At 37.6% G+C, this 16,012-nt stretch overlaps 1 protein-coding gene across 1 annotated transcript in view; it reads left to right on the top strand.

The window, feature by feature from the left end:
- Window positions 1-14,783, top strand: part of SLC9A9 (solute carrier family 9, subfamily A (NHE9, cation proton antiporter 9), member 9) — a gene marked incomplete at its 5' end in the record, with an annotated part of 157,502 nt that extends 142,719 nt beyond the window's left edge. The window contains 2 exons of the mRNA XM_010295160.1: window positions 13,933-14,038; window positions 14,559-14,783. Of these exons, the coding sequence (XP_010293462.1) occupies window positions 13,933-14,038; window positions 14,559-14,783 (331 nt within the window). The remainder of the gene's footprint in view (window positions 1-13,932; window positions 14,039-14,558) is intronic.
- Between the last annotated feature and the right edge of the window lie 1,229 nt (window positions 14,784-16,012).

Raw genomic sequence — 16,012 nt, forward strand, 5'->3', positions numbered from 1 at the left:
TCAAATGCCTTCCCACAGCATACTAACAGCAGCTCTGCAGAGATAGACAAATCTTTGAACTGGTATCAATTTCCATGGGACCTTTGATGTGATTTGGAGATACTTTTCCAGAATAAGAGAGACTAGCCCATTACTGTAACTGTATTCATATATGTTGGACACAGGATTTAAAAAAAAAAAAAAATCAAAATTACTTTAAATCTAAATACCTTCCACACAGCAATTTTCTCAAGATGCTAAAGGAGTTAAATGTCCTCTGCAGTCTGTTGTTAAGAAACTTGAAGCTAATTATAATCAAGTACAAAGCCAATACGGTGTTGTAAAACTCATTCAAGAACTACAGGTTCACACACAAAGATAATGAAATCCTTAATCCACTGGTACAGCACAGAGAAGTGAGATTATGTTCTTCCACAAAATGTTAGCAAACTAAATGAAGCAGAGCTAAGTAACTAGAACGATAGGGCTTAGGCAAGTGTAGTCACACAGACATAACCTGGAACAACTAGGTACATAAGAAATTAAGAAAATTAAAAAAAAAATTGCTTAAAGATTAAATATTTCTCAGATACTAAGCCAAGTATCTTTCCAGAAAGAATTAATTTGAGTGAGCACTGACTTTCCTAGGGTCAAAGAGCTTCTAAGGTGTTAACTAATTAAATTCATAAATCTTAGATTTTAGGCTGCACAGGGGCTTTTACATTATCAAGTCTGAACTGTTAAATTTCATTCTGTATCAATTTCAGAAACTTGTGTGAGCTGAAGGATACCAGGTATCAGGAAGGTATCCATCCCCGGTCAGAAAAATATCAGCAATGGAGAGTTCATTACTTCCCTTAGGAATATTTTTCACTGGTTAGTCACTGTTAACACATCCGGTTTATGTCTTTTTGCACAGATTTACCTTACTGCCTGCATTTATTTATTTTTTAAAATAAACATTCCATTATCATGTATTTTTTGTCAAGAAAAGGTACTTAAAGAATTAAGTCACTATTCTACCTTTCCCTTTATTTTTAGTATTTTGGGGGAAGAAGGGGGCTCTCTCTTTCACATCCTTCTGAACTTTTTGAAAACCACTTTAAAACATGGACCACCACATTGGGCATGATATTCCAGTACTGGTCTCACTAGCGCCTAATACAGAAGCACTGGCACGCTAGTTTTATTCTCTACTCATTGTTTGCACACATCATTTTCCTCAGAGCTCATGAAAAGTCTTGGCACAACCTACAAGCACTGCAGGATAATTTGGCCCTCCTTGATTATTTGTTGTCAGGAATGCAATTAGAGGAAGCATATTTGAATGAGACCAGCTTACCAGGCAATCAAGGTATGTCTATATGATTGCTCTATCCTTACCATGATTTAGTCTCCATCATCCACATGTTTTATCAGCAACTTATTGAAATTATTGAATATCAAAATTTTCTATTGATCCCTCTAAAACCTGCATTGAAACACTCAAATTCATGGCTATTCTCCAGTGGCAATTACTGTTTCAGGTCTATCAATCAGCCAATTCTTAATCAATTTAATGCATGTCTTACTGATACTGTAGAGAGCTATTTTTTTAATCATAATGCCAGTCTAAATGCCTTAAAGCTTATTAAATGTAGGTCATTTTTATCAAACTTATAATTTCATCCAAGGATAAAATTAGATTTGTCTGACAAGTTCTATTTTCCACAAAAAACATTCTCAACAGCCTGATTTGTAGGTTAAACAGAAGTTATTGTCACTGTGTTACAGTTCTACTTCTTCCTTGAAAGCCACAGGAAGAGTTCCAAACACAGCCCAAAATGGTCTATCTCCACGGGCTATATTATAGACATTAGAGAAGGTTTCTAGTACCAAACACCAGAAAAAAAAGAGAGTTTATTTTTTAAATTTATATTATGTGATTTTAAATTAATTATGATTCACTAATGCTCACTGGTCAGTTTGTTGTTTACAATTTTTGACAATTTGCAACATTAAGGCTATTTGATACTTAGTTCCCAGATTCCACAGTAAACAAGGTAAAGACAAATGTAGTCTGGTTTAAAATCATTTCTTGGAAATTTAAATAATATCTAGTCAAGATAGTAACAATTTCCAATTTTGGCAAAACTAAAACATCTATGTGACCCTTTTGTCTTCCTTATTTTTTTTTTCCTAGAAGAATTTGACTTTAACCATTCAGGCAGCTCATTTCCTGGTACAGTACTGCAAGCTCTGTATATTCTAAGGGAGTACCTTGATGCCAGCCATTTCTATACTGCAGTGTTACATAAAATTCATTAATTACGCAGAAATATAATTGCTACTGCCAAGATACCCAGTAAGCTTAGCAATATGTTTTAAGTTTCCAACCTTTTTAGCAGGGGTTTTTTTGAAGTTTGGGTTGTTAGTTTTTTTGTTTGTGTAGTTTTTGTTTGGGTTTTTTTGGTACCATCATGGATTTTGATCGAAAGAACTATTAGCGGTTATCATCCTCCTAATAAGTCAATAAGTGCCCTTCAATTTTGATTATTAACAAGACAGAAATCTAAGTTTCCAATCTTTTTAGCAGGGGTTTTTTTTGAATTTTGGGTTGTTAGTTGTTTTTTTGTTTGTGTAGTTTTTGTTCGGGTTTTTTTGGTACCATCATGGATTTTGATCGAAAGAACTATTAGCGGTTATCATCCTCCTAATAAGTCAATAAGTGCCCTTCAATTTTGATTATTAACAAGACAGAAATCTAGATGTAGTGGTCCATACCAGAGTATTGGAAAGCCTTGCTAATTCAGGTGCCCGGGGCAGTATTACACGCCTCTGACAGGAGCCTGGAGGACTACACCACCTCAGTTACTGGTTGACATGCCAAGGAATGCCTTGCCTTGGGAGTCTTAATGGTGAAGCTCTAGGCAAGAGCTTATTATAATTCAACATGAACAACTCAGCTCTTAGAACACACATAACTGACACAACCTCAGTTAGGCACATCAAACTATCCCATAGCGTATTCAGATTTTCACTTTCAAACACCTTACAGGACTCTTGCGGTTCACACAGAGCGAGTCTGGTCCATTGCCCTAGCTCATATGGAAAGCAGGTGGCATGTCATACCTGCTGCTGCTCAAAGCTCTTTCGCACTTTGAGAAACACAGGTCTAGACAAGATTTCAGTTCTTTGCTTGATCTTCTGCCCTCTACGCTAGCGCTCTGGTTGTTACTGAATTAGCTATAGCCATGCCATTGCAGAAGGTCAGTTATTTATAGGGCCAGGCTACTCGTGTGCCTCTAACAGGCTCAGAAGTCAATTTTGATATCTGCCAGGTCTTAGTTACAGGCATTCCCGGAAAGCAAAGCAAGCAAGGCTGCTAACATAAATCCTGAAAACTGAAGCCCCAGAGAAGAAAGGGCTATGCTTTGCTTCCCTCCCACAGCAGACTGCAGAGCTATGTAAACATGCCAGAGAGAGTTAACGGCACTGCTGAAAACAGGTCCCCTCTATATGCAACAAAATTTTGGAAGAACTGGGAAAAGTAGAGTGCTTTCAAGTGACCAAATTCCTTCTTATGCTCTTTCACAGGAGTAAAGCAGGTAATGGTCTTAGCTATCCAAGTGCTGTCATCCAACCAAGCTGTCATGAACAGCCAAGCAGTAATTTTAAAGTTCACTGAACCAGAACAGGCCATGCCTACAAAAAAAAAAGCAACTACGCCAGTTCTATGTGGGGAAAAACTAGCTGTGAAAGAAGGAAATAAACGGAACATAAGTTCACACAGACTTTGGCTTTTGAATACAAATTTAGGTCTAAACCCATTAAAATGTGAAGGTATTTGGAAACAAGCCATTAGAGTGAACTTTGAGTGGCAAACAGTTCTGAAATCAGATCTGGATTAGGAGTTGAGTGCAGGAGTTGCCAGAGATAGGAAAAGAAAAGCAATGATCTCCATGAATGTGTTTCTTAACCAAATCACATTCACAAAACAGCTACGCTTCCTCACACGCAGTATAGCTGGCTTTTGTATTATGAGCAACTCATGACTGAAACCCCAATAGCTGACCTCTCCCATCTAATGAAACACTGAGAATGAGAAAGCCTCATGCTCATTCATGCTGCATTGTACTTTTCCCCTCCTCTATTATTGCCTGTATTTGGGTCAATGCCAGCATTGGTACATGTGCACAGTGTATTGCGCCAATAAATAGAAAGAAATGATGACAAATTGAAACAAAAATATTCTTCAGAATCTGTTTCCAGAATCTTTCAATGGAAACATAATGAACTGTCAGACATGAGGTAGGTAAGCTTTAAGAGACTGGGCTTAACCTCTCTGAAACTGATGCCTGACCAATACCTGCAACATCTCTAAGAACACGTCAAAATAATCTATTAAACAATTACAAAAGCATTTTATGCTTTAGCCAAACACAGCAATGACAACATTACAAGGGCACAGATTTCCTTGTACTGTGGCAGATCCATTATTTACCATCATGCTAATGTTCCAGCAGCAGATGGAAGAAATAAAACCCTCCAAGTACATCTTGTGGGTTGTACAGAAAAAAGTGGGGGAGTTCCCCCACCCCTCCCAGAGGCCTAAGGTCTGGCACCCCCTTGGCTTGCACAGCTGTAATTGCGTTACAGTATCGGATCACACTTCCCTTTATCACAGGCACCAGAATTTCTTCAGGCAATGATTGCCACACCTTGAATACCTACTGTAAAATCATATATCTTTGTTCGCCTAAAAGTGAGTGCCTTTAATTTCATTGAGTTCCCACATTCTGTTAAAAACATAACAAAACAGAAGAAAGGTTTAGAAATTCTCATTGCAGCTTCTCATCTGGAATACCATAGCTTTGCAAAACTACATCCCCTTTGAATCCTCACTCTAGGAAAAAAAAAAAAAAAATATCATTTTTCAACCATTGCCCAGCTATGTTTTAACCAAACCATAAAAGTCACTTGTCACACTTGCAAAAATCTGTCATGTTCCCACCCATGCACCCCCAACCCCATGTGTCTCGCACTTTCTCCATCACAGAATACAGTCCTCACTCAACATACTTTTCTCTAGAATTCACAGACTCTTTCGTGCAAAGACAAATATTTAAGAGTTTGGTTATCCGGCTCTAGACTAATACAGCAATAAAAGCAGTGAGATGAACTATTCCAACTGTTAATCTCGTGCTAGTTTTTGCTATTTCTGTCTTATATTTGATAAACTTCTCTGATCAAAAGGCAGTTTGGTCTCTTAATATGTACCTTCTGTACTGTTATTTTAATCTGCCACGGTTACTAAAAAAATATTGTTTTACCTATTTAGAATTTTAAACTGCAATATTAGGATAAATACTTCGTATTTCCTTTACTCCTAGCAGTATAAAAGCTGCTATTATCCTTGTTCAGTAAGGTGGAGTTTTTTGGCTAGGATCTCTGTCATAATTAACTGTTCTCAATTGTTCTTTGCACCGAAATTTGCATACCTCTTAGGGAACTTTATATCATGAGGGATTTCTAACTGGTCTGTGTCTGTTTTAAAATATTTTTACAAAAACAAAGATCTGGCTTGCCAGAAGGCTGCTTTCTTTGGATTACAGCAGTAGCTATTCCTGTGCAATATGTCTTCCCTTCCTCAACACCGAGCCGTCCACTTCTTAATGTGCTTTCTTCACAAAACTATTATACTTCCAACTTCATCCAGCTAGCTAACTATGCATATAATATGGGTTACAAATTGGACAAAGCTGATGGAGAATCTGAAGACATAGTCTTTGGACCAATCCGCTCACAGGGCTAGAGATTCTCAGAGGGTATATTAAACAAGCTTTCTATTAACAAAGCTTTACAAAAGTTATCCTGCTCTCAGTAGCCCCGCTCTTTAAGTCACTCCCAGCACCTCTCGCTCATTACCTAACTGGCCGCAAGTACACCACAGTACTGAGTAAAATACTCTTCCACAAAACTGATAAACCACATCCTGATCTTGTCACACTAGTTTTGCATCTAATTCCACATCTGGAATGAGTATTGTTTCTCACAACTGCACAGATAAGCAGTCATAATTTCATTAATACTTTGCATGTTATCCTGTTGTCAGCTTTGTCACGAGCTTCACCCAGCACAGGTCACCTTGGTGCCCTGCTTTCGTTCCATAGGGATACACACGTCCCTGATAACAGTTTATACTGGGCCATGAGAATAGCTCTCTTGCTTATCTGCACTACTGTACCAACCAGTCCTCAAAAAACTTCTTCAGAATTTTCATTTTCTTTCAAGCTACTGTTCTCTTCCCTTCTAGCATGACACCATTCTCCTTATTTACTCTTTATTTCACAGTCTTCCGATAGAGGAAGAGATTCTGTTCTTTTTATAGAGATCATCCTATTTTATTTTTATTTCTAAAACATAGTGAATTGTCACTTTTTTTTTCTCTGTTTTTGTTAACATCTTTACAAACACAAGCAAGCATCAGAATAAGGCACATTGTTCCTCCAAGCCTTCCTCTGCATTCATAGCTCATCCTTAAATGAAATTGTGCAAGAAAAGTTCTTTACAGGATTTTCTCATATTTCCCTTTCAATTTGTACCTTTGTAACTGAGAGCATCCTCTGAATCTTGGCAATATGGAAGCTGGAGATTTGTCAAAAACAGTCTCCACAGATCTGTGAACAATTAACTGTTATTGTGCAGCTGTATCTATGTAATGATGAAATATCTGATCTGATTTCCTAAAAAAATGCCAAATAGTTCTTTTGCTATTTGAGGATAATACTGGTTCACTGGTTTTAGCTCTCAATCCACATCAGAGAGGCAGAGCAAGAATATTACTCCAGCTGTTGCTTACAAAGTTCTAGCAGCCATTTTATTGCCTTGCTTTCACTGTAGTATTTTTGTTTGAACAACATGATGCCCATCTTGTTTGGAAAGTCTTGTTCACATTATTCTTTTGCTACCCACCCCTCCCACCATCCCCTGGGTCCCCAAGTTCTCCTCTCCTGGGGCAAAGGCACTACAAACATTGCTAACCACAGCACCTGTCTTATCAGGTGCAATGAACTTGCACCTACTATAATTTATTGATGAAAGGTTTTTAAAAGCTTTATGGCTTTCACCTTATTTGGATCAGATCTTTTCTCTCTTCTTCTATGATGCAACTGAAGTAATTCATTTGGTCAAAACTAATTTGTACTTGTACTCCACTGCGCTTAATCTTTAAGGTTTACCCACCCTGCATCTTGCAAATTAATAGATTTGAGGTGCCACTGGTATTAGATTATCATTAACAAGGCATGTAACTGCTGCCAGTCCTCATTCTTCACGCACTTTCTGGAATACTTCTTGGGCAGATTGTGATGCCAAGGACATTCTTATGAAACAATCTTCCATGCAGAAATCCCTGCTAACTTGCTTGCTCTTCTACATCCATTCCCTCTGCCAGTACCAGGGCTGAAGCATTTTATACAATGAACACACTTCACGTGAAGAGCTTAAAAGCAATCTCATCTGAGGCAGTGAGCATCAGACACCTTTTTTAAGGCCTTATGGGTCTATGCAGAGCCAGGTCACACCAGTGTTAATCCTTTCTAATGCAATACTATTGGCATCAGTAAGCTATCTCTAGTTTTGTAACCGTGCTAAAGATGTACCATATGCAGAAGCTCCTGCAGAAAAGGAAACCCTATTGACAAGCCACAGGTAGACAAGTTTTGCAATGCCCTGAGAAACTTTCTATGCCTTCGAACATGCCAGAAAATCTTTAAGTTTTCTCTGAAGTGAAATTTCTTTTTATTAATTCCACAGTCATTCAAGGTTTTCGCAAGCTTAATGATTTTAAAGCTTTTATTTCTTCTGCTGGCTTTGACACTATATTTATTATACAGAAATCTGTATTACTTATATCCTTTTTTCTTCTAAATGCATTTAATATAGTTATATTACCCAACTGTGAAAACAGATGCTTTTTATAGACTCCTAGTTTCCTTGGTGTGGAGGATATTGTGTTTGGTTTCTTATATTTTGCCTCATTGGTTCTATTTTCTTATGTCCTGAAGTAAGACACATTTCACCAAACTCTAGATACTTAATTATTAGCCATCTAAGTCTAATGTAGTTGTTCAAACTTTTATAGTCAATAAAGAGAAAGAAACTCATCCTAATTTCAATTCGTTCCAATTAACTCCAGCACTGCAGGATGAGACTATTTTAGGATTTGGCCATTTCTCTATACAGATGAAAAAGTGAGGCTAGATTTCTTTCAGATATCCTACTATAAAGATGTCTGAAAATAGAGGAAATTAATCTTACCAATTATGTTACCTCAAATCATATACATTATTCTGAAAAGTCACATACATATCATCTATGTTGATGTCACTAATGCAACACTGTCTTATCTCTTTACTGTGTGTGCAGCTGACATAGGCATCTCTGTTGGAGCATTTTAGTTAGTTGTGTTTTGGTTTGGTTTGTTAGTTAGAGGGTAGTTTCCTTGTTATTATACAACTGGTGTCAGGGAGGTTTTTTCTTCTCATTAGCTGCTTCATAGTCTGCATCTTCCAAAGCTCTTTCTAATGTTAATTTGTCTGACATTAGTGCCTGTTCATATATTCCTTTTGAATCTTATGAGTATTCTTCTATCCTTTTGCACATTCTATCCTTCTATTTTCAAGAGTAGCTGTATTACCCACTCAATTATAAGCAAATCTCCATTTATGCCTCTGATTTTTTTCTTCGCATGGAAGTGTTATATTCAGGATACAATAGGCTTCAAATAATTTGAGTAAGATGTCTCAATTTTCCTCTCTACTTCAGTGAGCTCACAATCAGAAGTCCATGGTCTGCAAATACCCCACACATTTTACTCTTCTTAGTCTGCAGCCTCTTATCTATAAAAAGACCTGACTAAGATCAATTCTATTAACTCACTCCATTTTGCCCACATCTCTGCAATGCTTCCAGTTTCAAAGCTGACAACAGCAAATTTTTTGCCATATTCTGCATAAAAGCCAGAATTAATTCTTTGGGTCTGACACTACATCTGGCTCTAGTTTCTGACAGTCAGACTTTCCTGTAAGAATGCACTGAACTAGTTTTTATTACCACCGATTTTCATCCACCCTCTCTGCTCTCAGACAGAAGACAAAAACAGAGAGAATGAATATCAGTAAAAAGAGACCTGATGATTTGACTTTGCAGGACTACAGTATGATTCCATTTATCTTCAGTTTAGTATTTTAAGTTGCAACAGTACTGGGAAATTTATTTTTTTAAACCACTCCATAAAAAGAGAAGAGTCACAAAGAACTAGAGCAGAATTCCCTGGTAACAACTGTAAGTTAAAATATCATTTATACCAGATTTAGCAGTTTCTTCTCAGCTTTCTCCACAGTGCAGATCAGGTTATCTTTACATGTTAAGTCACTGTAGATCTCAGTCTTTTCAAAAACATACCTGCTATTCTAACAGTTAAATCTAATATAACTATTCCCTGCACTTTTCAACCAGCCTACACTGATAACTCCCCATTCTCTGAAGAAAACTGTGGTAGATGGGAAAACATCATACTCTCTTGCAAAAGTCAGGAGGAGAGATCCTTCTCCTTCAGGCAATTTTAATCTGCTGTGCACACTCTTAAGACCTGGAGATATCTCTGTGCCTCACCAGCTCAGTCATGCACACAAGCTGTTGTATAAAGTAACCAAATAATCTCAGTCAGCTGTTAGGGGTCAGCCACATGCAGAACTTAACCAGATAAAAGTTTCATAATTTGCCTGCTCCCACTCAAACACTACCAAAATTGAAGTGTTTGCTCTTTAGGCTATCACATCACTAATATCAAAATCATTCTCAGTTTCTAAAAACAAACAAAAAAGCACACCAACAAAAGCGAAAACCCAAACTCTACCAAGAAAAAAAACATCATTTGTCCTTATTATAGGAAATAGATTGAACAAACAGAAGTGACATTATATCTTTGAAATCTTTATGTGTGTTTCTTCATAAATAAAACAAAGTAATATTAAGTTCATGATAACTAATTTACAAACTCAGACTTTAAAATATTCATGAAAGGGACACTTTAAAATAAAAGGCTGCAAACCTCAAGAAGTCTTAAAAACATTGCACAAAGGATAGGTTCTGGGAGTGGTGACGTTTACCTCTAGAGACTTATGCCTACAGCAGAAATATTTAACAGTCTATTGCTAGGTGCTATAACATACTTTTAACAAACATCTATTTATAGTACAGCTTAATATAAGAACATAGTCTCTGGAAAAACTGGTATATGTAATTTTGACTGCTATCACAGGAATTCCTGTACTTTGGGGCTTTTTAATGATAAGTATTATAGTGTAAACATATTTGCCTTTGGGGAAGATGGGATTACCTTGAGTTACAGAGCGTCCATTATGCAATGAGGCAAAAGGCAAAACACCTTCTGGGCCAAAAAAACTCTTCAATTTCAAGACCTAAATTCTGAAGGTCCTGTTGCTATTGAGAACACTGTACCCTCCCCAGCCGCTGTTTGAATTGCTCAGCTTCAGCAGCCCCAGCAAACAACCTGCCTGTGGCTCAACTTCGGACTATGTTGTCCTGACACTTGCCAACCGTCTTGTCTGCAAATGGCATTACCTCCACTTATTGCTGGGCAGTAGAGAAGAGGACATTACATGAGCCAAACTCAGAAGACACAGAAGCTGAACCAGGAAGGGGTAAACAGATGTAAATGTCGAGTGTGGTGTCAGTGAAACAGGAAGGGAGAGGAACTATGCCTGGCTAGTGGTGAGGGAAGACGAGAACTGCCAGGGCAAAAGGATGTTCAAATGGCAATGAGGGGACCCAGGGTAAACATTTCTGGGCATGTAAACTGAGAGTGGAAGCCTGGAGATGTGATGAGTCAATAGAAAAATTAGTATTTGATTATGAAAGTAAAGGCATGCTGATGTGCCAGCACTGTATGCTGATTAAAATTCTATGCGCATGCATATACAGGCTTCCTGAATTCAATTTCCTTGGAAGTTAGCCACCTTTACAATACTAGTGCTCTTTAAGGCAGTATATTGTATGGTGTAGAATCCAAGACATGCGGGTGGGCTGTTCTGCCCGCAGAGGGCAGAAGTGCAAGTCTAGAGTGGGTTGACCGATAACAATGTTTTCCTGGTAGCTTCTCCCTATCCCTGGATTAGGCAGGCATGAATTTGTTTCGGCAGTAACTTTTGAGTTATGCTAAGAGTTTTACACTTTGTTTCTTCCAATTTTTAAAGCAGCCTTAGTGCAAGATCTACCTTTTTCTATTACACTATTTAGATTATTTCTCCCTGGAGATGCCGAGAGATGCAACCAGAGGAGCTGGAGTGTGATAACACTTCTTGCCAGCCTTAAAATGCTGTACACCTGTGCCTGAGATACTTTTGAAATGCCAGCACTGCACATGGATTACAATTCCTCTTTCATGCTGCACTGAACGATGATCATGTCTGTAATACTATAAAGCAACTGTGTCAAAAATAAAGGTAAACATTTACAGCATAGGTTATTAAAACAATGAAAAATAGACCTGTGCAATTTAAGTTCCTTTAGTAGGCCACATAACTACTGAAATAAGGAAGAGATAAATAATTTGTGACAGAATCAGAAGCATCACAAGCAGCCCAAGAAAGTTATCTTCACTTTAAACTGCATCTCAAGAGGCTTCAAAAAGCAGAAGTATGGACAATACACAATGAACACGTTAGAACAAGTGCAAAAGGAAGGGGACTTAGAGGACCTGTTGCAGCCCAAAATTAAGCCATCCTCAACTTAAAAGCATCAGTGTACACACAGCAACCAGTTAAACACACCAGACACAAAAGTCTACGATAAAAGTGGTGGTGGCTCCAAAGACTGGAGATTACTTTGTCAGCCAAATAGCTTGCCCATTTCAGCATGCAGCACTGTTCCTATCTGATGTGGTGCTGGGCTTCATGCAAGCACAGCAGGAAAACTACTCAAATTTTTACTGAGAGCTATAAAGCTCATTATAAGGTTATAAGGCTGCTTAGAAGTAAGGGGCTTCTTAACATCAGATTAAGGAGGAAGCATAGAGCAATATTTATCTTCAGTTACTCATTCTGGAAGAGAATAAAAGAACAGAGCAGACCAAAGTCAGTATAATGCAACTTCCACTACAAGCCCTTACTTTTCATGCTAGGTCTGACAACTCCGTTCAAACAATGCAAGTTGTTTGTACTAACAAAGCCAATATTTCCAACAATTAAAAACCTGTAATTAGGCTTCTACTTCCATTTTTGGCCTTTTAATTAGGTTTTTCTGGAGTGCTGAAAAACAAAGCAACTCTAATGGATGGCTTTCATACATTGTTCTTTACTAATAACTCTTAACTGCTTGTCACTTCTTTTTTGATGTTTCAAATAAGATCAGGAGTAGATGAGAAAGGGATTGTTTGGTTTGATTTTACTCTTACAGAAGCAAGAGGGCCTAAACTTTCCCTGCACGATCTGATTTCATGAGATTCCCACCTTGATCACACTTCTGATAAAATCCTCCAATTTTTTTTAAAAAGTCAATACAAGTTAACTTATAATTTGTTTTTCCAAACTCAGTATATGACCTTGGATGAACAAACTGCACAATCTTCCAACAGATGCAGTTTATTTTAAAAATACACAAAAACACACACACACCCCCGAGATGCTACAGAACAACTTCCATGGCTACAGTATAGAGGACAGCATAGCAAGTTACTCAGCCTTTCAGTCTGTAACTGAGATCATAAGGATGTTTCACATAACAGTTGCTTCAGGATACAGTACTTGTGTACTTCGTGTGTAAAGCAGTGATACCATAAACAACCAATAATGCAGGAAAAGGAGGCACTAGAATGGTTAGGCTTAAGACCCACTGTTACTTACTCAGTGTTTCTAAAATATTGCTGCAGAGCTCAAATCACTACTCAGTCTTACATTTGTTCCTTTCTTCTTTAAGGAGACAGAGAGAGAAAAAGCGAGGGAGAGAGCACAAGCAAGAAAAAGGAGCAGGGGGGTAGAAAGTGGGACAACAATCAATCAATAAAGTTTTCCCTAGCAGCAAAAATAGCTGACAGACCTGCTTCCCAAAGAACACTGAAAATTACTTTGCAAGTAAAAGTAGCAGAGAAGAGAAGTCAACTTGAGGGACTCAGGGGAGAGCTGTTATTGACAGATACAAGGATGATACAATTACTCAGGATGAGCAGGTTTTTCTTTTCTCTCAATAAAGCACTTTTCATCCAAAAGATTGAAAGACAGGTGCAAGACAACAGCATAAATCCTGTTCCTAACTTATTTATATAATTTTATATAAAGGAGCATTGATGTATGAAGTGCAAAACAAAACACGCTGAATACTGAAAATTAGTTATTACAGAAAACAACTTGTGTACACTCCCAGCAATAAAGAAACTTAGTATTTGATGAAATATTCTTTGCCTGTTGAAGAAATGCACTGATTTTACAAAAGGCTGAGTATGTGTGTTTAAGAAAACATTCACTACTGTTCTTACATAAAGTGGCTGATACAGATGCATCTTAAATTGTTTCCTGCTAAAATTGCATAAGAGATCACACTTAGAGCAAACAGTAAACAGGATAATCTAGTCCACATTTCCTCTCTTCTTATGTCCCCCACAATACATCCCCTTCGGCCATTCTGGTACCCTTCAAGACAGATTTTGAGCATCAAGTGTTTCGGGAGTTGGGGGGGTGGTTTGGGGTTTTTTTTTTTGTTGTTACTGGAAAACATTAGAAAGACTGATGACAGGTGAATGTATGCAGTAACTGGTGGGTAAAGAGTGTATTTTCTATGTTTCCATTAAGTTAGATGATTCCTTTATGCTTTAAAATGAAATTTCTTTGTGTAATAGAGAAGCATGTTAGTATCAATATCTATATGGGAAATATTCTTTAACAATCCTCACAGATACCTAAAACCTATCTTAACCCACACCGGTCCACCTCTCACAACAACATTACCTGAATGGTGTAACCCTGTTGCCAGGCTTCTGACCAGCCCCAGCGCATATGGTGTAAGTACCTAGCTCAGTTAATTATATTTAAGGTGTAAGCCAGAATCTACCATTTCACCAATTAAACACTTAGGTAAAGTCCCTTTTCCAAAGCTTATTACTTTTAAGGCTAAAAATTATACAATTGCTTCAGGGTTGTGGAGAAGAGGTCTTAGAAGGTGCAGTAATACATTTTCAAGAATGATCATTAATTCTGTGAGCTTCAAATATGAGTAACATGTTCTAAATAATTCAGCCAGATGCTGAAAGTATTGGCTACCTATCAGTGATATTTAAGCATTGAAATTATCTTAAAGATTTGAAGGGTAGGTTATGTTTCTCAACACTGCTCAAGAGCAGAACATGGTAAGCAACTATTTGCTTTCATCAACATCAAGATGTTAAATTAACACCTGAAAAAAATAAGTAATGAAATAAAACAAAAGTGGAATTGCATCAGACCTGTTCTCCATTTAAGCTTTAACAAATGTCCTCCAAAGGAGTCTCCCTTCCTCTGATCATGTTCTTTGTTTGAATACAGGATCAACTGAAGGATGACGACACAGATTATATTGTCAATAATGATGAATTGACTGAAAACTATGAATCAGCTGCACACATACCAGTGCAGGACAGAACAGGCTCCACCCAGGCTACAGGAAAGGAAGATATTCATGAAGGAGACCTAGGATTAGGAGGGTACGAACTCCAGCTTGAACACACTGCAGGTCAACCCCAGATGAATTCATTGGCACAAACAGTGTAATTTTAATCACAAAAAATAAGACTAAAACAAATAAAAGATACTGTTAAGTGGCAAAGAGGCCAGAAATTGTACTAAGCACAAAAATTAAAGAAAACTTAGATTTTTACCAACTAAATGCCTGCTCCCTCAAGAAAGAGTTTACCATCATCCGTATACCTATAACAATATGCAGGTTTTCTGACTGCAGCAGTTGAATAAAATTGTAAGGCACTGGCAGTCCACTGTAAATCCATTAGTCACGTGTTGTCTTCACGCTTGACTGTACCATGCCCCTCACATGTACACAGGCCTTTGAATGTTGCTTATAGTCTTTAGTCAGCTGAAACAGAAAAATAGCTTCTTAACATATTCATTGTCACATGACAGCACTTCCTATACAGCTGGTCCTGAACAGATGCACAGATAGCTACTACTTCAGTAGCTATTATATTTATACAGAAGCAGAAGATTTTGTCCAATGAGTATGTGATCTAAAAATACATAAAACATGCATTGCAGCACCTCACTCTTGATAGATCAAGCACCTTCATGCTCACAGTGTAGACTTTTCCTGACAACCATCCCAAGATATCCTTTCTAAACGTACCTTATAGCCTAGTCCATATAGGGTTGTACCAGACTGCCAAATTGAACATTGACAGTAGGAGACATTGAAGTCTATGAAATCAGCAACAGATCCCCTTTTATTGCTGCACTGAATGGGCATGACCACTATTTAAACAGCAGTTATTCCACAAGGCATTTGTCATTACAGTTTTGCAGCACAAAAAGCTTACATGCTGGGAAAAGTTTTATTGTTTTGCAAGATCATTCCAAATGTATGCTTTAAGTAGACTGATTCATTTTTTATTGTTCAAGAAGAGTGTGTTGTTTCTAATCAACTATTTCTGCAAAACAGCTATATCTTAAGACTGGCTGCTCCAAGGATAAATTTGTCCATCTCTCTATTTATGCTGGCCACTCACTATCACATTACTGATGATGACAGTGGTGGTTAGATATAAAAACAACAAGAGGAGGGTTTAGGTATGAAAGTATTAATTGTGTCTGCATAAATGCAGTAACTGGATAAATAACTGGTCAGCCATACATAGAGCTAGCTGCCATACACTATTATCAAGCATTAGCACAGATCAGCTTTTGCACATATCAGCCAAGTAGTGCAAATACAGGGATAGAGCCAGGCTTTTGTTGTTAGAGCACGTGCTTTTTCTCAAAACAGAAGTTTC

This window comes from Phaethon lepturus, unplaced genomic scaffold, assembly GCF_000687285.1.
Source record: "Phaethon lepturus isolate BGI_N335 unplaced genomic scaffold, ASM68728v1 scaffold4629, whole genome shotgun sequence".
NCBI lineage: Eukaryota > Metazoa > Chordata > Aves > Phaethontiformes > Phaethontidae > Phaethon > Phaethon lepturus.